The 24,692-nt window shown below is 46.8% G+C and overlaps 1 protein-coding gene across 1 annotated transcript; it reads right to left on the bottom strand.

Annotated features, from left to right (window-relative positions):
- Positions 1-1,647: 1,647 nt before the first annotated feature.
- RTN4R (reticulon 4 receptor) lies at positions 1,648-4,108 on the bottom strand. The gene is made up of 2 exons (XM_010166257.1): positions 4,075-4,108; positions 1,648-3,731 (listed from the first exon to the last, which is right to left on the bottom strand). The coding sequence occupies exons 1-2, from the start codon at positions 4,106-4,108 to the stop codon at positions 2,302-2,304; spliced, it is 1,464 nt and encodes a 487-aa protein (XP_010164559.1). The 3' UTR covers positions 1,648-2,301.
- Positions 4,109-24,692: the final 20,584 nt, after the last annotated feature.

Here is a 24,692-nt window from a genome sequence, read left to right on the forward strand (position 1 = left end):
TGTGCTTCATCCCTTGGTCATGACAATGTATTTGCACAGAAACCCACCTGGCTCCTCTGCAAAGGCTGATGCTGGTCATGGAGCTGGGATGGCAGCAGTTGGATCTGCTGAGATCCCAGGGCCACACCTCACAGCATCTTCTGCCCAGCTGGTAGACCAGTCCCCATCTTCAGCTCCAAGAATGTGCTGCTCACCAGTACGGGTCTACGCCACACCTTTTTGGCAGCCCCAATGATGGATTTGGAGGAGACAGATCACAAATAGAACCGTTTGGGTGTTGCCCTACCTGTCATTCACACAGGTGGCAGACGTAGAAAGTACCCAGCAACACCCTGTGAAGTTGTTGTAGGTGGGCCTCATACTGCCACGCTGGCTGCCCAACCTGCAGCATCATGCTCTTTCTGGGATATGAACCATCCAAGCATCCTTCCCTGCTCATTCCAATGGTCACTGTTCCCTCTTCATGAAGCATCAAGCTTAGAGCAGGACTGGCACTAAGTCATAACGCTGCTGAGATCCTCCACTCCTGGCTTGCCATGGTGCCTCCCTCCTCCACATGTGGTTGTTCTATGAAGCTGAGCACCAGACCCAGTGCTGAGAATCCCAATGGTGGCCAGTGCAGTCTGGAGAGCATCAGCCTGACTTGCACACATAGTCCTCTGCTGCAGGTTCCCAGGACTCTGGTACACCCACCTACATGTGACAGGCTGGTCTTGCATGCATAGACCTCAATACCTCAACAATCTTTCTGAAGAGAAGAGAACAGAAGAAAATCTATAATTTAATAAGGAAAAGCAACCTCCTGCCAAACTGTCTGCACAACCCTGCCGTGACCTGGAGAACATAGAGAGTGCACAGAGGGCTGTCTGCAGTATGAGGAGCATGCAGGTAGAGGTTTTATGGCCCACTGTGTGGTCTGGGGGCACCCAGACAGCAATGGTTTTATTGTTATAGCATCCTATAAAATGGGGAAAAATGGGGATCACACAGGTGGTCAAAAATGGGGATCACACAGGTGAAGATCTCACAGATGAAGATCTCACAGATGAAGATCACACTCTGCAAGATGAAGTCTCTTGCATGGTGACCACATGAAGCACTGGTAGCACAACCAGGAATGGACACCAGCTCTTCAGCAGAGCCAACCTGAGCTGCAAGGCCAGGAGCTGCATCTTTGGGTTGATACACCCTATTTCATAAATCCAAGCCTGAGTGCTGACCCACTTTGGTACCACCTTCTGGTTCATTAGTAATAGAGCTGAGTCTAGTTAATCTGTGCAGATCAGAAAAAACATGTCCCTGCCCCACTTCTTGGTATTGCTTATAAATGTTCTTCTACCTACAATCTGGATCTTCAGCTCCAAGGGGCCGGGCTATATATTTCCTGCTATTATGAGCATCCTGAAATATGAATGATGTTGGGCGAGTGCATGGGACAGTTTGGAGGGAAACAGGAGCATTAACAGAGCATGTTTTGTGCAAGGAAACACTTTGTTGGCACCAGTTTAAGATTGCATAACCATGCCAAGTATGTCTTATTTATTACTGTGGTGTTAAATGCCTTCGGATCAGGGATTACTCAACACCCTTTAAATTTTTCAGCTTTTTAGCTGGTTAGCATACTTCACTCCTTGCAGATGACAACCATTTAGGAAAAAAGAAATCTTTATTTTATATTTTTTTTCTTTTTATACTTGTACACAAGTAAAATAAAATGCATATCTATGTATACTGCAATCTTGTGAAGGAAAAGGCAGCATTCTTCAACAAATGCTGCCCGTAAACATGGTGTGATGGAATGAATACAGAAAAACTGCAAGATTCATAAACATAGGATTAAAACAGCATCAAATTCATTACCTCTGCAAATGGGAACCTGCAATATTGTTCAGTGTGATGTCAAGTTACAAACAGATTTCAGACATTCTTTTCGGAGCATTTCTTACACTTTTTTTTTTTCATGTAAATAAACCATATTTCTTTACCATCTGCTGTAGCAAAAGCTGCTTTGTGAGCAAGTGCAGTTCTGAAGACCAAAGGTATAATTCACAGGTTTCAGGACAAATAAATTATTTACATCTTGGTGTTTGTCTTTTTTTTTTTCTTTGTTGTTGTTGGGGTTTTTGTTTGTTTGTTTGTTTTGTTGTTTTGTTTTGTTTTTTTTATAAAGGCATCCAGTTAACTTTTGTGTAACAAAGCTTTCTCAGGGTGGATGGTAATTTTGCTTTTGTTTGCAACATTTATGGAGGTCAGCAAAAGTCTAGTATCAAAGTGTCCTCTAACCCAGGAAAAGAGTTAATTTTAGCAGAATAACAGTAAGCTCCACACCAAGGAGGGGATCAAAAGGCTTAGGCTGAACTGTAACGTGGAGCTGTTTCCTTGCTGGGTGAGGCGGCACTGGGCCTTTGATTTGTTCCTTTTAGAGCAGCCCTGTCTCTTTTTGGTTGGGACTGTGGAAGGTTCAATAGGCTCTAGAAATTCTGGTTTCAACTTGGTCAATGGAGGCTCTACAATGCTGGGAAAGGTCCCAAAGGGGGAATCATTTATCTGCTTGTTGCTGCCATTTTTGGAAGGGTCTGTCTCAATATACTTGGTTTTGGACATGTTCTCCTTATCCTTGAGAGGGTTGTTGGAGGATGGCCGACTGCTATGGGAAGAAGGACCTGCCTTGCCTTTAGCTTCATAAATAAAAGACTTATCCATTTCTGGCTGGCAGCACTTCGAGGAGCCGTTGCGGGAACCGAGAGGGGGGACCCCAGTTGGCAGTTTACCAGATCTGGTCTTAGTGCTAAAAACACTTGTTCGTATCTGGTTGTAGGAGTCGACGCATCCTTCCAAGTCGGTGCTCTGTAGCCTTTTGAGGTCTCTCCCTGCCAAGCGGGGGGGAAGGTGGCACTCTAGCTCCGAAGACGATCCTTTAAACTGCTTAAACCAATTCCAGAGAGACCGAGCCTGGCAGTCACAGATCCACTGGTTGCCATTCAAGCGCAGGTACTGGAGGGACACCAGAGGAGCCATGGTTTCCCCTGTGAGGACGGTCAGGTTGTTGTTAAACAGATACAAGGTCATCACTTTCCCAAGGTCGTGAAAAGACCGGCGGTGAACCAGACTGACTCTGTTCTGGTGCAGAAGCAGCCGGTCAAGGTTGATTAGCCCGCGAAAGACGTTCTCCGACAAGCTCTTGATTTTGTTACCATGCAAAAACAAGTAGGTGAGGTTGGCAAGATCTATGAAGGTGTCATCCAGCAGGTTCTGAAGATTATTATCCTGAAGGTAAAGATATTGCAAGGAGAACAACCCACGAAAAAGCCCTGTGGAGAGCTCCAGGAGCCCACAGCGATCCAGATGTAAGGTGTGGAGGTGAACAAGACCCCGGAAAGTGACAGGGTTGATAGATTTCAGGTTCGTGTTGTCACTGAGATCTAACTCCTCCAGTTTGTTGAGCCCATAGAAGGCTCCAGGCTCAATGAGGCTGATGTTATTGGAGTGGATCCAAAGAATTGTCATGTTGCGGCAGGAGGTGAAGCTGGTGGACCTCACAAGGGTGATCTTGTTGTTGTGCAAGAAGATGCGCTGGCTGTGGATGGGTATCTCAGTGGGGATTGCTGTCAGTCCTTGCTGCTGACAACTTATTGTAATCTTCGGTTCACTGTAGCATACACACGCCCCGGGGCAAGACTCCACTTCTGACTGGATGTTCAAGCAAAGCACCAAAATCAGCAGTTTGCTTCCTAAAGGATAATAAAAATAGTATGCAAATTAGCCAGGGTCATGGGAGAGCGCTTTTCTTTGCAACTAATAGATGAGCCTGAAAATCACTCTTCTAAGTGTGTTGCCACTAACCACAAAAAACATATGTCAGGGGAGCCAAACAATTAAAATGCAGAATTAAAAATGCTCTACCACTCAACACAATAGCTAAAATCAATACACACTTGTAGTGACAAAGCCTGAGCACCTCCTCAGCCTTTCACTCTTGGGACTTTGGTGGTGAAAGAGAATGATCATCATTATGGATTTGCATCGTGGGTCCTGAATGCACATCTACCATGAGCCCTGTTCCAAAGAGCTTACCTCTGAACAAAGGGGCTCTCTCCTGGGGGGACATTTGTCTCTGCCACAGGTACTTTTAGCACAGTTCAGCCTGTGGAGAAGCACTTGCCCAGCTGTGGCTGGTGCCTGCAGCCACGGGGTTGTACTAGGCAACCCTGCATCCCCCTTCCAGCAGTGCCACCAGCTCCTTGCTTTTTTGGGATCATTGAACAACTCTTCAAAACAAGCAGGTATCCCCAGATTGCTCTCAAAATTTAAGATGGAGATGTGACTTTTGTGACTTTCCATTAACAATTTCTGACTGATCTGGTCTTCCTGTAAGAAATAACTGTGAGGGATTCCCAGAATAACTTACAGGTCAGACCTGCCTGTAGAGGTCTCAGGACCCAGAACATCCTTTCCTTCTCTTGGTTAAACCTTTAAGCCACATACTCTTGCTTCTTTTCCTCTCTCCCCTTTTTGCCTTTGAATCTCTGCAGCCATTGAGGAAAAGGAGAAAACAGCATGTTTTTCCACAGAGGGCAGTGCTGTTGTGGTTGGAGGAAATCAGGTGCAATGCTTGATTCAGGCATTCCTCAAAGTTTGCAAGGCAGAGGTAGGTTTTGTTTGTCCCAAGCATGCAGGCAGCCCACCAGGGTTGAAGAGCCCCTGAGAGGAACGTATTTTCATGGTGATGACCATCCACTTCCCCAGGAGCTGGGCTGCACAGGAATCACAAGGAAGTATTTTGATTCACCAGATTCAGCTGGACTGCTGGGAAAGGGCCTGAAGGATGGGCAGAGATGGGATCATCTTCTGAAAGGGGACCTGGGAGGGAGGGTTGGCTGAGAGACCGGCAGAGAGACCTGTTGTTTACTACCCATGGTGAGGAAGGCAGGGAAGAGAGGCATTCAGCAGTGCTTTACCAGCAATTAGGAGCGAGTAATTAGATTGATTCCTCTAAACCACATATGGGAGCTAAAATGAATGGACAGGAACTGCAGAATTGTGAAATACCACGTATGAGCAGTGACACGTGCATCTCCTTCCCAGCTCATCACAGCACCTCTGGCAGAAAGACACGTTCCTCCTCATCACTGGGGATCCCCAGCCCAGGGACAAACATCAGCTTTCCCTCTTCACTGTTGTGGGAGGTTTTTTTTCTTCATTGAAAGACTGAAAATATCGTTCAGGCATGTTGATGTCTCATTACACTTTAAGGTAAAACAGCAGAGTTCAAAAAGTCAGGCAGAAAAGGACAATGATGCAGAATGGGGTAAATGGGAGGAGACTGGAGAGACCCCCATCGCTTCCAGCCATGCGTGCATGGTGCAGCATGCTGGCTCCCACGGGGCCAAATCCTGGAGACAGTGGTTGCATCTCAGAGAAAAGCCTGAAAGGCAATCATGGAGCTAATGAAATCACATCATCTCTCTGTCAAAGTAACTACTTCAAACCCCAACGATAAGGGAGTAAATGATACGGAAATCTCAACAAACTGTTTACTGAAGCAATAACAAAGGTACCGGAGAAGCCAAGGCAGGAAAGTTGCTTTTCTGCAATAACAGGCTGGGATCTCAGGCCTGAGTTTCACACTAGTCAAAATAATTCACCGTGTGCAGCTAATAAACCTGTGGTGATCCACCAGTCCAATATAGGCAGGAGACTCCTCTATAACATAGTCCATATGGGATAAAAAAAATAACAGCTCAGCATGTAGAGATAATTTGAGCCTGATATTATTAGCTGCTGAGCATCCCTGGAAGGCAGTGTGTTGAGAGCAGTAATATGACACATTCTGGCTGGCTTGTCATGTTTTAACATATCACGTCCCATTGTATGGGACAGAGTAAGAGGAGACAACTGAAATCCCCTGTTGCAGATGTGTCACACCAAGAGGAGCCTCCTGGGAAATTAAAACAATGCTGGTAACTCTCTGACCAGTACAATTCCTCTCCAGCTGATAATGAAAACCTGTAGCCAGAGAAACAGGACTTTCTGGAGCCTCTTTCTTCAGTTTTGTGATGTGGATAATGGGGGCCAGGGTGGCATTGGAGCAGTGGCATTCACCTTGCTATGGAACACCACAGGGCTCGGACTGCAGACACCGCTGCAGGCTCCACAGCTCTTCCCTGCCTTGGCAATACTGCAGGGGCTAGAGCCTACTTGGGGAAAATCCAACCACAACCCAGATGCATCCCACGTGCCTTATAAATATGTGACACGCTCATAGCGGAGTGAATGCAAAGAACCATTCCTATGGGAGAGGAATCGCAATGACAACAATTCTGTTCCAGTTCCAGCCAGGGGAAGCAAATGCATAATAAATATATGTATACACAGAGAGAGAAAGAGAGAACATGAAGCAGCTGGCAAAGAACAAGCCATGCATATGAACACCTCCCCTCTCCTGACAGCCCTGCTTCTGCACCCTCCACATCACTCAATGACTTCTGCCCCAAGCATGCACCACCAGCCCTTTCCTATGGACAGAGCTGCTGGAGCTGGGCAGCGAGGTCCTGTCCCAGTCTCTGGGTGTCTGCAGAGCTGGAGGCACACCACGGCTTCTCTCCAGCGCCGAGGAGCAGAAAGGAATGGGCAGATCCTGCTCCACTCCATGGCTTTTCTTCTCCCGCTTGCTGATGCCTCTGAGGCTGCCAGGAGCTGTGAGTCAGTGGCACTGATAGCCGGCTGCCAGAGTAGCAGCATAGGGAAATTAATTACAGGCAGGGCTAGCCTGTGTGCTTTAATTTAGGGACCTGGTGTTCTTCAGTGGCTCGGATTAGCTCCTTCCACCAGAGACAGTTACTGTCAATCATCCCCCAGAGTGTTTTTCCAGTTAGTTTCCCACCATGCAGCTCAACCATGTCCTGACTAATCCATGACAAAGCTCAGCACCCAGCAGTCATCAGAGAGTCCCTGGCCAGCGCAGGGCCTGAAGCAAGGCCAAGAGTGGGTGCAGTCCACAGCCAGCCTTGGGATGTCAGAGTGATGCTGCAGACCCGTTCCTCTGGAGCCAGACTGGGGTGTGCTGTGGTTGAGACTGGAGGGACCATACCTTGGCCTTCCCCTGCTCTTCCAAGGAGCTTCTCCATCACCAGGAGCTGTGACTTATGCTCAGTGTGTCCCAGACCACAGTGACCATGAAGTCCCATGAGCCATCCAGACCTTGCACCAAGATAGTTTGACCCATCCAATTCCAGACAAATATTACCTTCCTTTTTGTGACCAGGTACCAAGTGACCACTTTAGGACAGGGAGGACCACAATGCAGGGTCCTGGGACAGGAAGGTTGCTAAGACCTGGCATCAAGCCACGTTGATGCAGCCACACAGATCAAGGCAGGTTTGAAGCAAAGCAGAGCTTGTTCCTCTCTGCCACTCATATACCCACATATTTCTCGGTAATCTCTTATTCTAGATCAATTCCTAAAAAATTGAGACCGACCAATGATATCACTGCCCTGTGCCCCTGGGGCTGGAGCCTGTCAGTTGGAAACCAATGACTCAATGTCATGACACAAATCACAGACTCAAGCTCCTTTATGCTGAGCCAAGCACCGTGTCATGGTGTGGAGCACCACCTCATCGAGCCTCATGCTCTAGCACAGAGCTGGGACCATAGCCAGGCACCCCCATACCCATCAGCTGAGCACCCTGGCAAAAAAACAGGCCCTTCACCTTCTTCTGTCCTCCTCTCCACCTCCCCTTGTTCCTCCTCCTTTTTGATGACCTCCTCCTTTCCATTCTCCTCCTCTCCTTCACAACCACCATGTCCCAGGGCTCGTCCAGCTGAGGTGAAGGCAGCACCCAAGCAAACTAGTCCATCCCCAGAGAGGCCAAAAGACACCCTAGCAGTGCCCAGAGCCTGTACACTGTCTTCTGCACTATGCTGCAGCTTGTTTCCCTTGGCACAAAGCAGAGGGGAAGGATGAAGACCTTCAGAGGTTGGCCAGGCAAAGATCACACAGGCTTAAAACTTGCCAGGAATAGTGTGAGTGTCATGGGCTCCTGCTCCTCTTGGGAGGTTCCAAGTAGCCATGATGCTGAGGGGTTCCAGTGAGGGCTGCCCTGAGCAGAAAGGTCAAAGCCCTGGTTGAGGGCAGATGACAACAACAATCCAGAGGACCTGGGTGGGCAGAAAGAGTACAGCTACTGTGCAGCCTGGCTGGCACAAGCAAATACCTTTGTTTGTTTTCCTGGAGTGCTGGGTTGAACTGTGGCTGTGGGCTCCTTCCTTTTCCAGAAAGAACACACCTTGCCCATAGGTCAGAAGTACAGGAGATATTCACTGGTGTCACAGGGAAGAGGGAGGTCAGAAGGTCCACTGTGTGCCCATTCCCAGAAATATATGCCAAGACTAGTTCCCAGTGGGGAACTAGAACATCCTTCCCTTGACCTGCCAGATAAATCTATCCAGAGCTCTGTGCACTCTGTGCACCTGCTCTGTTCCCACCACCACTGCTGACTGACTGATGCTGGACCCTCCATCACCTGCTGTACTCTTCCACTTGCAGGACAACCTTAGTGCCCATTCTGGAGAAAAAAGGTCTTGACATGGCAGCCATTCCCTCGTCTCTTAGACAAGAAGGCACTCCTACCCCTTCTAGTACATGATTAAAACTTAACTGGATAGTTACAGTCAAAAGCTAAAGATGAAAGAAAATCCAGTACCTGGAACCTTCAGTCTCTCCAAGACTTTGGCTTTGAGTTTAGCATTTGTTTCTCCAGAGCTTTCTTAAAAGCCAGAAACCTCCATCAGTCAAACTGCCGCACTTCCCCTTTGTCATCTCAGAAGTGTTATGACTCATGGAACTGGGAAGCAATTGAAGTGGGTCCATTATCTGTCTTTCCACCAGTCCCCTGTGCGATCACATTGTCAAACATGGCAATTAGAAAGAAAAGGCTCCGGGGGCCTCTAATAGACGCTTTGCAAACTTTTTAAGAGGCCAAAGCAAAATGCAATTTTCTGCAGTTTGCAGAGCCGTGGCCTTTCTCTGCCGCTCTGCACTTGTCTCTATTGATTTGGAGATATTATAATGTGGCTTTCCTACAGTGGAGGGTCAATAATCATTTGAATTCTCTCCTGGTTGGACATAAAGGGAGCATTTTACAATACAAAGCCTTTTGCTGATGCACACAGCATTTTGTCTTTGTTTATAGCATGGAGACACTATAGCTGCTTAATTCCCTGTTCTGAACTGATATTGTTTGAAATTCAGCACGTGGCTTTGATAGACACTCTGCAAAGCAGCTCCAGTGCCTCCTGCTTTGTCCTCTGGCCAAAGGTGGGTCTGTGTGTGTGAGCGTGTGTGCGGCAAAAGGAAGAGGGCAGCACTTTTATGCATTTCCAGTCGAAAGTAAATTGAGAGGTGAATTGAGGAAGGAGAATTGGTTTGGATGAGTCTCGCTCCAGGCTGGAGTTTCCCTCCCTTCTGCTGCCTCCTCCCTCTGCTCTGGAGAGGAAGGTTGGTTCAGGATGGTGCTGCTGGAGTGGCTTTAGGGTGAGGGAGAGAGGAGAGGAGAGGAGAGGAGAGGAGAGGAGAGGAGAGGAGAGGAGAGGAGAGATTGCCACAACCCAAGAAACTGGGAGAAGCAAAAGAGGAAGGTTGTTTCAGGATGGTGCTGCTGGAGTGGCTTTAGGGTGAGGGAGAGAGGAGTGGAGAGGAGAGGAGAGGAGAGGAGAGGAGAGATTGCCACAACACAAGCACCTGGGAGAAGCAACCAGTGTTACAGCTCTGGGGAAATGAGGACCTGGAATGGGTACGAGCAGAGCAGGTCTCAGCACACAGATGGCCATTGCTATGTGAGCATCCTCAGGCAGCTGCCCAGCAGACAGCTGCAGCAGAAAATTTTGGGGCTGCTGCAGGTCCATCAGCATAGCTGCAGGTGTCAGGTACCCCTCTTGAGGTGAACAGTCAGTGGGGTCACTGGAGTGAGCAAGCTGACCACAGGTCCACGTCTGTTCCAGCATGCTGAATTCCTCAGCTGACTGGGTCAGCTCCATCTCCACGGCTGTTGCTGGAGCTCAGAGTCCCAGTTCACACCAAAACACCTACGCCTTGTTCCTGTGCTGAATCCCAGCTGCCTAAAAATAGGCGGTTAATTCCCTTTTAGACACCCTTGAAGGTCTAAGATGCCAACATGAGTGCTGGAAGATTTGACACAACTCCTTGGGGACACCTGTGCTCTTCCAGCAGCTGGAGCCAGGTGTGATATAAATGGTAGCAATATTTGGGCACCCGAACCTCACCCCTAACTTCTCTAGGTACAGTCTCTGATCCCACATGCTCTGGGACTGCATCCAGATCCATTAACCTTTGAGACTTCATTTCCTTTGGCAGTATAGCCTCAGTCCTGCTCTTTGGTATATCCAGCCTCTAACCTGAACCAGACAGGATTTCGGCAGAAAAAATGTATATGCAATCAGAAATGAAAGGTCATTTCCGTAATGCATCCAGACAGGGAACGGAGGCAATAGATCTGCCATTTCCCAACTTCTAGATGTTCATCTTTTCCACCTAAATCATACTCCCTTAATATGATTTTTTGGACTTAATATTGCAGGGATATTGTTAAGGGAAGAAGGTAAAAGCAAGTTATATCATGTGCAATTCTTAGAATCCATCCTCACAAATCTCCAGAGGGATTTGAATGCTGATTCTTCAGCACCACTTAGGGCTGAGCTACACGACTCATTACGTGAGCTGAGTGCCACACAAACCTTAACCAGGGCAGCTCCATCCATCCACAGGCATGTGCCAAAACAGCTCCAGTGCTCCCCATCCCTGCCAGTGGCTCTCCAGTGCTCACAGCATTTTGGCAGCAGCATCAGTTTAGTCTAAACAACATTTGGGCAGAGTTATTCTTTTGGCTGTTTCCGAGAATTTCCCTCAGCAACATCAGGGTGAGAAAGGAAAAGGTGATAGTTAACAGTTTATATTTCAGCCAATTTGAATATGAATTTGATGAGGAAAAAAAAAAAAAAAAGTCTCTTCTCTAGCCAGAGGGTTTTCCTCCCGATGAATTTCAAAGGCTTGCTGCAAGCCACAGAGGTGTGAAAGCATCTCAAAGAAAAGGTCATGAGAAACTTTCATAGGGGAAAATATCAAGGGATTTTAAATACAGGAGTCATTAGGTCCATGTATAACAATAACACTAATATCAATTATTATAGCCTAGTAATGCTCTGTGAGGTCAGGCCATGAGAAAGAGGAAAGCCCTCATAATACAAGAAGGTGAGAAGAGCTGCACGGCGTCAGGCAAGGGCCCATTTGGGCTGGTCTGTTGCAGCAGTCAGGAGCAGATGGGTATGGAAAGGCGAGACAGACTAAGCAGTGTGAGTGTGGCCTTGGCATCTTCTCCAAGCCCCGGGCAAACAGTGCCCCAGGGCCTACCCGAGGCAGAATTTCCCTGTCTCTTTAACAGATTATGAAACCTTCTTTCCACTTGCTCAGGTTTTCTCCAAGCCCTAGGTCATTGTATGAATGCTACTCCAGACATTTTTGCTGTACTTCTCTGCATCTTTTCCAAGTCCTCTTCACTGCTGGGGTGAGAGAACGATACCTGGGATGCAACTGCAGCATGGACTTATGCACAGGTTTAGATGTCCTGCTCTGTCCTTTAATAGCTCCTGCACTCTGCCTGCCACTGTGCAGCATCAAGATGAGCTTCTCAGACAGCCCTCTACAGAAGTCCTCAAGATCACTTTGCTGAGTGGCAATAGCTCATTTAGAGCCCATCATGGTGTTTGTTTAGGTAAGGCTCTGGGCTGTTTGCCAGTGTACATTACTTTATATTTATAAATGCTGAATTGCATCTGCCATCTAGTCTGTGGTTATGAATTTTACCATGAAACCCCTTGCTGCAACAAATCATGTGCCCAGATATCCACTTTCCTTCAAGCAGAAATATTATCATAGTTCACTGCTGTGCCCAAATCTTAAAATGGTTGCAGCAGTGACATTTTCCTGATCCAGCAGCCAAGCTGCAGCAGTAGTTCGCAGAAAGAAGGACTTTGTAATCCCTACCTATCAACACAGGTTAAAGATGCTCCTTAAAATAGTTTACATAAAAGGAGGAATAAACTTTGCTCACATCTTTGATATGAGGTTATTCTCTTAGGCATTACAAAGCTGACCTATTTATCACTGTTTCCTGCGGATAGGCACAAGAAAATCCTATGGATATCTTAGACCATGCTTTAATGAGTGCTCTTGCCAGCTCTGTGCTCTGCCATCTCACCTGGTGGGACTAAGCCTCTGCCATTTCTATCAGCAGAGGCAGAATTTTCAGCTGTTCTTGTGTGAGATGTAATAAATCTGCGTGTTTTCCATCTGTCCTGTTTCCAACTATCTATCGCATGTCTGGAAGGGAAAAGCTTATGACCTTCTAAAGGGAAAAGCTTATGACCTTAAAATAAAAACATGGAGAACTCCTGTGGGTTTATACCATCCAGTCCTGGGCCTCACACTGTTCAGCCCTGGTCCTTCCCATGCAGATAGTGTAGGTCCTAGATGCTGCTGGCCCATCTGAGCTCTCCCAATATTACTTTTTTCTCCCTCAGAGGCAGGCTGGTTTCCCCACTGTACGCAGAAGTGTGTTCCCTTTCAGGATGTGATCACGTATGGTTGCTTGACACCAGAATAACCATGGCCATGTTCAGCTCTCCTAAAGACATAATGCAAAGTCTTGGCATTGCCTTTCTCCTGGTCCCCTCTAGTGCCCCCTCCACCAGTGTGACACTGCAAAGGTCCCTGAACACAGCTTCCCCCAACCAATCTCAGCATCAGCCTCTACCCACTAAAGCACGTGGGGTTTGTGGGGATCTGGCTCTGAGAAGGTGAGATTGGTACCATTCCAGTTACCAAATACTATGGTGATAGGTAAAGGAGAGGCAAAAATCTGATGCAGACACCCAATGCAAGGGACAGTCTGTGACAAAGGCAGAAGTCCAAGACAAATATCTGATGTGGAGGTCAGATGAGAGACAAGAGGTCTGGGCAGAAAATGCCCATTGTCCAAAGGGAAGGTGAAAGCACAATGGCCTGGAAGGAGCACTTGGAGCAGAGGGGATGTTTATGGCATCCCTGTGAAAAAAGAGGATGAAGGAGAGAAAAGGGAGAGGATGGGCAGGAAGGCTGTAGGCTTGCTGCACGAGAGCCAGCAGAACAAAGGTGGACAGACATTCATGAAGCCTGCAGGTACAAGTTGGAGTCTCCAAATCCATCTATTCATATATCATTAATGTCTTGGACGACCTCTCTGAGTGACTTCTATGATCTGATCCTGATCCAGCACTGAGAGCTGCAACAGTCCACTTATTGCAAAGCCGAATTTGGCCAGACTGAGCACAGGTGAGCAGACGAGGGAGTGGGCTGCTTCCTCACAACCTGTAAGAAACATCACATCTCCCTTTTTCAAAGCTATGGCCACCACTGGTATGTATCATCACAGCTGTCCCTGCCACACCACCTAAGAAAGCAGACTGCAAGAAGCTGTGAGGAGTCCCCAGCACAGGGGGTGGGGGCATCGTAAGTGGTCAAAATCCTCATTTCCATCTTATCCAGATGGGATGCATCCAGCACATTGCACGAACAGAATCATCTATGATATTGCCATCAGTCAATCCTCACACTGTGAAGAACAAAGTGAGAAAATATGCATTGTGAATCACAACTAGCTCCTACAGAAGTTAGGATTATCTGTGACATATTTGTAAAAAAATCGGGGACAAACAGGTGTCCAAAGGAAGTAAACTCGGCTTCCTGAGATGACTTAGATCTCCCATGGAGCCCAAAGTACCTCAGGAATGCTTCAAAATATTATTACTAAGAAGCAGAGTTTCCTGTGTACCCAAACCTGGCAGTGGTGATAGCACTGTGTGCGAGTGACTCACAGAAGAGGAGAGGTAAAGCTCCAGATGGCATTTTCACCTGCTCTCCCCCAGCCATCTGGGACTGCACCCCACCTGGCAGCTGCGAATCCCACCCCCACATCTTCAGCACTGGAAGTGCCCCGTTGCACTAGGCAGCGTTTTTCTCGGTTTTCCTCTAAAATGACATTTATCTTAGTTTTGCCTACAGACCCAGCATCTGCAGATAATGTGGAGAGGAGGAATGAAGTCTAGGAAAAACAGCCTGGAAGGAAAAGTTGCTCCAAAAATTTTTCCAAGAACTCAGTTTGATTGTCTGCACCCCAACTCAATGCTCTCCTTTCAGAGCCTGGATAACCAGAGGTCTCCACGCCACCCCATGGGTTGTCACCTTGAACGGTGGTGGAGTAGCAGAACCACACAATGAAATATACGGTCTCTACCATGAAGCTGCCTTACAGCTCTGTGGCAGATACAGGGCACTTGTGGTCATGCAGGTCGAGGGAGGGGATTCTGCCCCTCTGCTCCGCTCTCCTGACACCCCACCTGCAGTGCTGCCTCCAGTGCTGGGGCCACCAACAGCACAAGGACAGGGACCTACTGGAACGAGTCCAGAGGAGGCCACGAGGATGATGCGAGGGCTGGAGCAGCTCCGCTGTGAGGACAGGCTGAGAGAGTTGGGGCTGTTCAGCCTGGAGAAGAGAAGGCTCCAGGGAGACCTTCTAGAGGCCTTCCAGTACCTGAAGGGGCTCCAGGAAGGCTGGGGAGGGACTTTGGCCAAGGGCAGGGAGTGAGAGAACAAGGGGTGATGGCTTGAAAGTGGCAGAGAGGAGATGGAGATGAGATGTGAGGAAGAAATTCTTTGGTGTGAGGGTGGTGAGACAGTGTCCCAGGCTGGCCAGAGAAGCTGTGGCTACTCCTCCCTGGAAGTGTTGAAGGCCAGGTTGGATGAGGCTTTGAGCAACGTGGTCTAGCGGAAGGTGTCCCTGCTGATGGCAGGGGGGTTGGGACTGGATGAGCTTTAAGGTCCCTTCCAACCCAGACCATTCTATGATTTCTCAGCACTCCCCTGCACACCTGGTCCCTCCATCCACGTTGTGGGACACCAGCCCAGTCCAGCCGTGCTCCCTCCTCTGCCTCCTTTCCCCTGTCTCTCTTGGCATCCCTCCCAGCTCCCTGGCACGCATCCCTGCTACGTTCACATGGCTCATTCTTTCATTCCCAAATAAAAGCTGGGACTGATTTTTAATAAGTGTGCAAATTCAACTGCCACTGTCTTTATCGGGTGTTGGCTTTGTCTCCTTTGCAGTTTCAGCATTAGACATGCTTGCCTGCCCTTCTGCAGCGCTCTCATCCACTCTTGCCAGATAAGGAACACAACACCCACAACTCTATAAACACATTTCTCTGAGATGTGCAGGCTCTGTGAAGCCAAACTAAACAAGAATACAATAGGACGTTCATGATACACCTTCCTATTTGCATGGAAACTGGCAAGCGAGCAATGAGGAAAGGATCCCATCCTACAGCTGAGGCAAGGCTGGGGTTTCACTGAAAGCAGCAGCTGAGCTACCCACAGCTCTTACAACAGATGCCCACCTTGAGTTCAGACACCCTGTAGTATACAGTTTGTTCAGCCTGGAGAAGAGAAGGCTCCGGGGAGATCTTATAGCGGCCTCCCAGTACCTGAAGGGGCTCCAGGAAGGCTGGGGAGGGACTTTTCATAAGGGCAGTTAATGACAAGACAAGGGGAAATGGGTTTAAGCTGAAAGAGGGGAGGTTTAAATGAGATATTAGGAAGAAGTTCTTCACTGTGAGGGTGGTGAGACACTGGAACAGGTTGCCCAAGGAAGTTGTGGATGCCCCCTCCCTGGAAGTGCTGAAGGCCAGGCTGGATGAGGCTTTGAGCAACCTGGTCTAGTGGAAGGTGTCCCTGCTGCTGGCAGGGGGGTTGGGACTGGATGATCTTTAAGGTCCCTTCCAATCCTAACCATTCTATGATTCTATGATACCACCAGGAATTTGCACCAGATTTCCACACTGAAAGCCCTCGGTTCAACTTCCAGCCTTCAGATCTCATTACAGCTCCAGAAGATTTACATCACTTTCCTGCTTTTTAATCAAGGTGGGTAAAACCTCTCTATTCAGACTTCAGCTTCCCCTCTTTATCCAGAGATCATGTTCATCCATTTCACCACTACAGGTCATTAAATGTTCATAATCACCTGTTATCCAATATAGCCCTTAAATCAATTTTAGAGTCGCTGCCCTGGAGCAGGCAGTCTCCCAGCCTGACGGAGTGTCCTACATTCTGCGCTTGGAGATGGATGACCGAGCATTTAGCTGTATTAAAATTCATGTTGTTTCACTGTTGCCAGTCTACCAAGCAATTGCAATTGCTCTGCATTAGAGACTTGCCTTCATCATTATTTATCACAGCAAAAATTTGAGTTCGCTGCAAACTTTACGGGCAACTAATTTATATATATTTTCTAGATCATTCATAAAAACAGTGAAATACACCCAGGTAAAAGAGGAATCCTGCAAAGCTACTGTGCAAGCAGCTTGTTCAGCAATGATCCTCCAACAATTGCATTTTGAGAGCTTTTAGCCGCCTGTTTCTTAATACATTTAATAACTGTCCATTGATTCAATAGAGAGTATATTTTTGACTAAGTAAATCAAGTGGCTGACATAAGTTTAAATATATTATGAAAACCCAGATACACAAGCAGAGAGTGTTGAGGGGTTTTTTTTTGTGTCCACATCTAATACACCAGGACATTAGTCCATGCCTGGGGCTTGTTGGCCTTGTGGCAATATGACTAATAAATAATAGTGACAACAACACCTTTAAAAACACTATCAGAACAAATTGAGAACTTGACTGGGTTAAAGAATACTTTCTGGGAAATCTACCAGTTGAAATTAATGGTATTTCTATGCCTTTGATCTTTGGCTATGTTAACATTTCCCCTTTCCCCCGCAGCACTGAGGTGGAATCGATCAGTCTCTCCTTACCTCCTGGGCTTTCCCACTTGCTGCTTTAAGCCAGTGTTGGGTCCTGGTTGTCCCTGCCTCTGGGACACCTCTGGTTTTCTGATATTTATAAGGAATTAAAACTGGGACCTTGTCAGCTAATTTTGACAGCCCTCCCACGTGCATGCCTTTGGAAGAGGCTTGCACATCCATCTACATCTATATTACTGTCTGTGTCCATAAACCACTTATGATGGATGGTGTCTCACCTCAGCTGGGCATCCCTCTCTGGAGATGCTACTTCAAAGCCTCCATAGGTAAGTTGCTTAAGCACTCAGGATCATTTCAGAGGAAACAAAAGATTTCCTTAGCACTGAGTCCATGAGACTTGTTTTTCTCCAGGACCAGGTATTCACGTCTCTCCACCACCACCCCGTCAAACAAACCTTCCTTGCGCTTCCTCAGTGTACAAGGGAGGCGTTGCTGTCCCACTGCAGGCCTTGGCTGAGAAAGCCCCTGGAGCATATTACTTAATTAAAAGAACCAAACCATGAAGCTCATTGAAGGCAATTTCCATCCTATAGCCAGGACCTGCATATCTCCACAGGGACACAGACTTCACACCCTGCAGTTCAGTCACTCGCAGTTTTAGTGCAGCAGGACTAATTTCCCATAATACTAAGTGGTTCTTAATATTTCATGATACAAAGTGAACTTTTTTTCCATTTCATTTCCATCTTTATTTGTTTAATTCACCTCCTTCAGTACAGGGAGGGAGACCAAGGACCAACTGCTGATTTGGGGGAAGTGTGAATCATGTCACCAAAGGAATTCACTGAAGTGAAAAAAAGGAAGAAATTGGCCAAATTATGAATAGAAATTGCATCAGAATCACAGAAATGCACCTGGAAAGTTCAATCCTGCAGGACACTGCTGACGTTAAAAGCAATAACATCAGGCACCAAAACAGCCCCTGATAGGAAATGCATCCATTTACAAGCAGAATATCCCATCTCTTACAGCCTGGAAAAAGCTCATCCCAGTGTATTCACTGTTACTTTCTTGGAGATTTCTCACCCTTAATGCAAGTCAAGGAAAGAGAAGAGTAAATCTTGTGGATTTGAAGACAGAAAAAAATGACTCCTCATTTTCTCCTGCTCCATTTTCCCTGCCACAGTGGAAGTCAACACCCCCTTCCCTGGGGAAACAGCTTGTGCAACTTCTGACAGGAGCAAGGACAAGGAAAGCAAGCCCTGACACTTCCAGTGGGCACTATCCAGACAACACACTTCAAAAAAGTGTGTTTTGTGTCAGCCTTGGCATACAAACCTCTTCAGTACTCTTATATCCCAAATCCAAAACTCCACAAACTGCCCAGCAAACCATGTCAGACCAGCAACCCCTCCAGCCTCGTGTGTGGAATCAGGCCAGGGATCTCACACAGGGAAACCACGAATATGTCAGAGTAAAGCTAGGAATTTCAGATTGTCCTTTTCTTCTGGTGCCTCTGTCTCTGCCTTCCCTTCCCCAGGGATTGTTTCAGAGATGTAGAGTTAAGCAAACCTGGACAATCTCATCTTGATTACAGAGAGTCAGAACTCAATGATCCAACCAAATGATTCTATGATTCTATGAAAGGCTCCTGCATTACTATTTACATCCTGATGAGAACCTACTTTCACCCAGGATTTAGATGCTGTCATTTCTATTTCACTACCCTTGGCCTCTACCTTGCTCTTTTCCTTCAAAGATGTTATTTGGGGTGACATCCTCTTCAGCCCCACCTTTTGCTGAGAAAACAGTCCAAAACAGCTTCCCTTGTTGGACAGCTTGGTCAAACCAGCACCATGCAATAGCCTTGTGTAAAAAGCAGCAGCAGCCTGACACACCAAGCCACTCAGGAAGGCACACAGAGAAAATCAGGTTGAGAATAGAGGAAATTGTGGACAAATTCCACACAGACTGATAAAATGTCACCTCAGGGAAGGGTGTCTTCCCCATGCTTGGACCAAGGACCTTGGTGCAAGGACCAAGGCTGTGCTGTTTCCAAAGGAGGACAATCTCTTGACTTTGCATGACTTTTATCCTGGTCTCTGCTGATGTGTCTCCTGCCCGATCCCTTTCCTAGTTGTCACCACAGAGTAGCCTTTCTTCTTCACATTGTCACAAACCTCAGTCTCCTTCAGTCCTGAGCAAAGTCTTGTGCTTCCCTTCACTCATCATTCAGTGTCCTGCCCCGGAGCTGTCCACGCTCCCTGTGTCTCCAGCTGTATGTGCTGTTGGATTCAGCTGGTGGTTTCACATAGAACTTGCATTGATAAAATACCTTCTGGATCTGTATTCTTCCCTGATGATAGCATCCTTTGCTGAAGCCACTATGTGTCCTTCATCCTTAAAATAATGATTTCTGAACCCCTAAATCCCCTTCATTATCAAAATATTCCATCCCTTTTCCTGGCAGTCGAGAGGTCACCTTACGTTTCTTCCATTCCCAAATGTACGGTTTGACATTTGCTAATGTTAAAATCCAGCAGCTATTTCTTTCTCCTCTCCTCTTACGTGTTTAAATCCTGCTGAACTGCTGAAGGTGTCACATGCCTCTTAGCTCTCGTGTCAGTTGCTGGTGCCCAGAGGCTATTATTGGGGAACTGGCTAATCCTAGATTTGAAAGGTCCCTCTGGGGTTTCCTGTGACGGGGTAGGGGTGAGGTGTCTGATGGCTGGATTTGTTCAAAATCACTGCTTGAAGTGAAATCAAACAAGTCCAATGTCCTCCTGTTCATCTTCCTTGGAACTCTGTCTGGTTCCCACAGCACAGCGTCCCCCATCCTCTCCTCTCCAGTTGGCCACAGAGCAGCAAGATGAATGAAACAGCAACAGTGGCTGGGCACTGGGACAAGGGGAGCTGTTGCAGTGGCAAAACTCCCCCAGAGCTGTCAGCACCTAAAACACAACTGCCACAGCATTTCTCAAGCTCAGCTGCCTGTAAAGCTGATGGCACATACATTTTCTTGACACCTACCATGGCAAGAAAGCGTGAGTGTGCATGCATCCATCTCCACGTGTTGATGGACCTCAGCAGACGGGTTCACTTGGCCAACTGAGCATGGAGAGGCTTGCAGGGTTGCCCATTGGTGCATAACCGTTTCACCCATAAGCCCAATGCGATGAGGGACTTGGTTGTCATATCCCCCAAATGCCTGACATGAGGCACCTTCATCATCCTCACCTGCACCTTCATCTCCAGTTGGATGAGCAAAGCAGGCAGATGAACAACACACACTACAGCATCAACCAGCTCACTCCTGCCAACGTTACATGAAACAGCAATTTGTACTGGATCGGAGGAATGACTACTACTGGCTGAAACATCCCAATTGAAGTTTAATGTTAACTGCTTGATATATCGAGAGGAGGATGTGCGCTGTGATAGGCCATTGGGACCACCATTAGACCCAGACTCATTAATGATCTAGATGAGAATGGGAGAAAATAGCAGGTTAATTAAATTTGCCCCTACTGAGCTGGAGAAGCCTTCAGCATTAGTGGGAATAGATAAATGACAGGGAGGGTTGTGGGAAAAAAAAAATGGCAGATTGATATAGGCTAGAAAAATGCAGCTACTTCTGGGGAAAATGATCAGCCTCCCAACTAATCAGTGTGAAGGGGAAAGGCTAGAGATAAAAGAGTCATATCTGAGGAGCTGCCAGAGAGCTGCAAGATGATGGCTGATAATGAGTGAAGGGAAGGTGGTTTACTTGGGAGTGAATTTTTACTCTGTGCTTGCATTGCCAAATGTTAGCTCTTGCCTGGGGCTCCTAGAGACTATCAGAAAGAATACAATTGTTATTATCGATCGCCATCACAACAGCTCTTAGGTTCTGATGTTCTTGCTTAACCAAAACACCAAGAAATTTACAGAAGTGGCGAGAGAAAGAGCATTATCCACAGGTGAACTTGGAAGACCAGCCCTGTAAACAGGTTGAAATGTCTTAATTGTGTGTCCTAAGGGCTGCAGAATCCTGGAAAAAATACAGAAGGAAGCAGCGTAGCACAATAAATTAACTGAGCTGGAGCAACTGCCCTACCAGGCACTATAGCAAGGCTCATCAACAAGGGGATATGGAAAGACCAGAGGGGAAAACATGTTGTCTGTCCTCTCTATTTCAAATTTGAACCTCAGAAATGAGCTGTGCAATGGCAGGCTACTCCACGTAGTCAGGTTGGTACCCACATGAAGATAGAACTGCAGAGAGCCAGTGAACCAAACATACACCAGGTCAAACCTAAGCAGGTTGTTTGCAAAGATCTGGAAAAAAAAACAAAACAGAAACTTTGGGGTAAAACAGTCCCAGCTCAATTTCTGCACTGCATTGGAACAGAGTATCTGGGTGTAAAACCATCACTCCGAGCAGCACACCACAGGTCAATGTTACTGGGCCTCCTTTTTGTCATACTTATGCAAGGGAAGGGAAGGACATTTGCTGCTCTACAAAAAAGAGATTTTTCAGGAGAAAACGTTTGGAGAAAAAGGAACATCAAAATATCACCTTTTAGAGATATAAATACTCCAAGGCTATGACAGATGGCAATAAAAGTCCCCCTGCCCCAGCTCTGCTCCATGTACAAGTCAGAACTTCACCAAAAATCTGCCAACTTAAACCAGCTGCAGTCCAAGTGGTCTGTGCAATGAAAGTCATGTCCCATGACACACAAGAAATTTCTCTCCAGAGGAAAAGCAAATGTGAGACAAAACTCTGAGAAAGAAAGAGACTAAATGTGCTTAAAACCATTTATAAAGGAAGGAACTTCAAAAAAGAGGGAGAAGATACTCAAGGCAAATGTGGAAGTCTGACTACTTAAAACAGCTGCTGAAGAACAGATACGAGGCAACACAGCAATCTCTGAAAGAAAATGTTAAGGCTTAAGAGTAAAATAAATGCACAGAACCAAAGCAATTTCTGTAATGCTGGCAAAATAATTTTGGCATGTCAGGAGAAGCAGACTCACAGCTTCCAGAACCACAGGAGCCCTCATGCCTGGAGGGGAGTTCAGCCATTCCTGATAGTCACAACAATACCAGGGAAGCCCATGTTTTCCAGGGAAGACATTTATAAGAGACTGAGAAGAAAATCTAAATAAGAAAGAGAAAGAGAGAACTGAAAAGCAACAAGGGACATGTGAGGTTTCTGCTGAGATGCTTGTAAGCTTTAGTGCATCTGAGACTTGCATGGCCTTGCAGAAATTAATAAATGGGTGATGAAGGGCACTGATTTATAAAAACAAACATATATATAAATAAAGGGTTGGCAGCTAGAGACCACTCATTTGAATATAGATTCTGTAACCACTGAGACACAAACAATTCAGCAGAGGAGACAAATTAAATACAAGAGGCATGAAAACAGCATTTTTAACTTATGAACTAGTTATAAATTATCTAATCTGAGAGAAGAAACCCTCAGGATAATAGGGATAGACCAAAAAGCTTCAATTCAGTTCTGTGTTGGTGGATACGGAAGATATGGAGAATGCTTGGTACTTTAAAGGACATACTGAATTGGCTTTGATGGAGCAGAAGATGCCACTTGGCCTTCCACACCAGTGACATATCCTCTAAAGGGACACATCATCACCGCTGGCTCTCCTGCATTTGTCTCACTCACCCTTGTAAGAGGTCAGCTGGACCCCAGTGTAAATCTACCATCAATCACCCTGTCTCTGTGGACGATCTGAAATGATATGCAAAGTCTAGGAAAGGTCTCATAGCTTTGTCTGAGATGGTTAAGAACATTTCAAATCATATTTGCATGAAATTTGAACTAATGAATGCACTGGTGTGACATCGAGAAGGACCAACCTTTAAGAGAAATGGTCTGAGCTGAACATCAGATGAAGTCACTGACCTGTTATCCCCAAAAGAAAGTACAAATAGTCTGACATTTTAGAGCATGGCCTCTCCAGTGACTCCGTTAGAAAGAGAAAACAACTTTATAAGAAGAGTTTACATCAGCTCCAGAAATCCAGGCTGACTGGAAACAAACAAGTCACTGATACCAGTGCTGTCCCAGTTACTTTCACAGCACTGGTATGCCAGACTGGAAGAACTGAGTTAGAGAGGCTGGCCAAACACAACATTTTCCAAGCAAAAGCAGATGTTGATGGACTGTCTACCTGAGCAAAAATGAAGAAGTGAATTGAGATATTCTTGCATATAAGGGGTTCTATGTTAATTTTTAGACACTTTTAACAACAGTGAGTTAGTGGACAGAGCGTGAGAGAGATCCTAGGAAAACAGAAAGACTATTTAAAAGGGTGGAAAGCAAAGTCCCTGTGTATAATTTGTGATCTTCTACCAACCAAGAACATCCCTCTTAAGATGATCAGCTGAAGCTCTCGTTACAGTGTCACAAGATGATGCTTTTCACACAGACTATCTAGACTGGACAGGCTCTGGAGACTGGTGAGATCCCAGAGCAAAGTGGTGGCCCCACACATCTGCTCAGAGAGAAGAGCCATTCCTCAGCAGCTACTCAGGGTTGGTCCAAGGCACATGTATCCTGGGAGCAGAGCTGTCAGATCCCATGTGCAGGTTAAAAATCATCAGTTTCTAGCAAAAGAAACCAGTGGCATCAATTCATAATGATGATGATAGAACAAGGGGAAATGGCTTTAAGCTGAAAGAGGGGAGGTTTAGATGAGATATTAGGAAGAAGTTCTTCACTGTGAGGGTGGTCAGACACTGGAACAGGTTGCCCAAGGAAGTTGTGGATGCCCCCTCCCTGGAAGTGTTGAAGGCCAGGTTGGATGAGGCTTTGAGCAATGTGGTCTAGTGGAAGGTGTCCCTGCTGCTGGCAGGGGAGTTGGAACTGGATGATCTTTAAGGTCTCTTCCAACCCAAAACATTCTATGATTCTATGACATAGGAGCGTCACACCAGCTCCTTCATAAACTTGGTGTCCTATGTAACTCAAATGTGTCTACCTGCACCTCATTGGCAAATTCACAAGCTTTAAAGCTATACTTGTGCATCACAAAGCAGCATCTCAATGGTTGGTGGGAGACTCCAGAGAAAGGGGGGTAATTTCAGGCACCTGAACTCTCAAGAACATAACCACATCCAAGTGGATTCAGGAGGAAGCAATAAGCACACTGAAGGGCTGGATCAGTAACCTTGGCAAGAAGGACTGGAAAATGAAATGTGTTCAGCATGGGTCTGCCATGACAAATACTTGCAAAGAAGGAGGCAGGAGCTGAACCTGAGACCAAGACAGGTTCTATTTCAGTCCCTGCTCAGAGGACTGCTTTTGTATTTGACATGACACATCTGGGAATTAAAAACCAGAAATGCTCCACTGAGGAGGGATGAGGACACAGGGCTCCCTCCTCTGCTGTGTGCTCAGGCAGTAAGATCATGCTGTCCTCTGCTTGCTCCCTCAGGATCCCTGCACTGCTGGCTGCATCTGGGCTCAGAAACAGAAACTGCAGAGCACACACCCCTCAATATTTTGGGGACATCACTTGGGGGTGGCCATGGAAAGCCAAGCAGCCAGATCACATGGACCAAGGGACATTCTGACTCAGTCTTGGCTCCTAAATCTCTCTTTCACCCTTGATGGCAGAAGCAAAGGCAGGCTTCCCTCTCAAGCCACCATGAATTATTTGGGGTTCATTCCTTGCTGGCCTGATTTTTGGAGGTATCCCAACCCCACAGCTGCAGGTGGGTGCCAGTGGGACTGACAGAGGTGATGGAGCTCGTTTATGTCTGCACTGGCAGTCAGAGCAGTAGGGGAGAAGGAGCATCCTGCA

Source organism: Antrostomus carolinensis, unplaced genomic scaffold, assembly GCF_000700745.2.
Source record: "Antrostomus carolinensis isolate BGI_N321 unplaced genomic scaffold, ASM70074v2 scaffold6984, whole genome shotgun sequence".
Lineage (NCBI taxonomy): Eukaryota > Metazoa > Chordata > Aves > Caprimulgiformes > Caprimulgidae > Antrostomus > Antrostomus carolinensis.

What these genes read in the sequence shown, in the direction of transcription:
- RTN4R (XM_010166257.1), bottom strand. Translation starts at nt 4,108, where the DNA reads ATGTCCCCCCAGGAGAGAGCCCCTTTGTTCAGAG. An exon ending in GAGAGCCCCTTTGTTCAGAG is followed by an intron (nt 3,732 to 4,074) that starts GTAAGCTCTTTG and finishes ATTATCCTTTAG; the next exon opens with GAAGCAAACTGCTGATTTTG.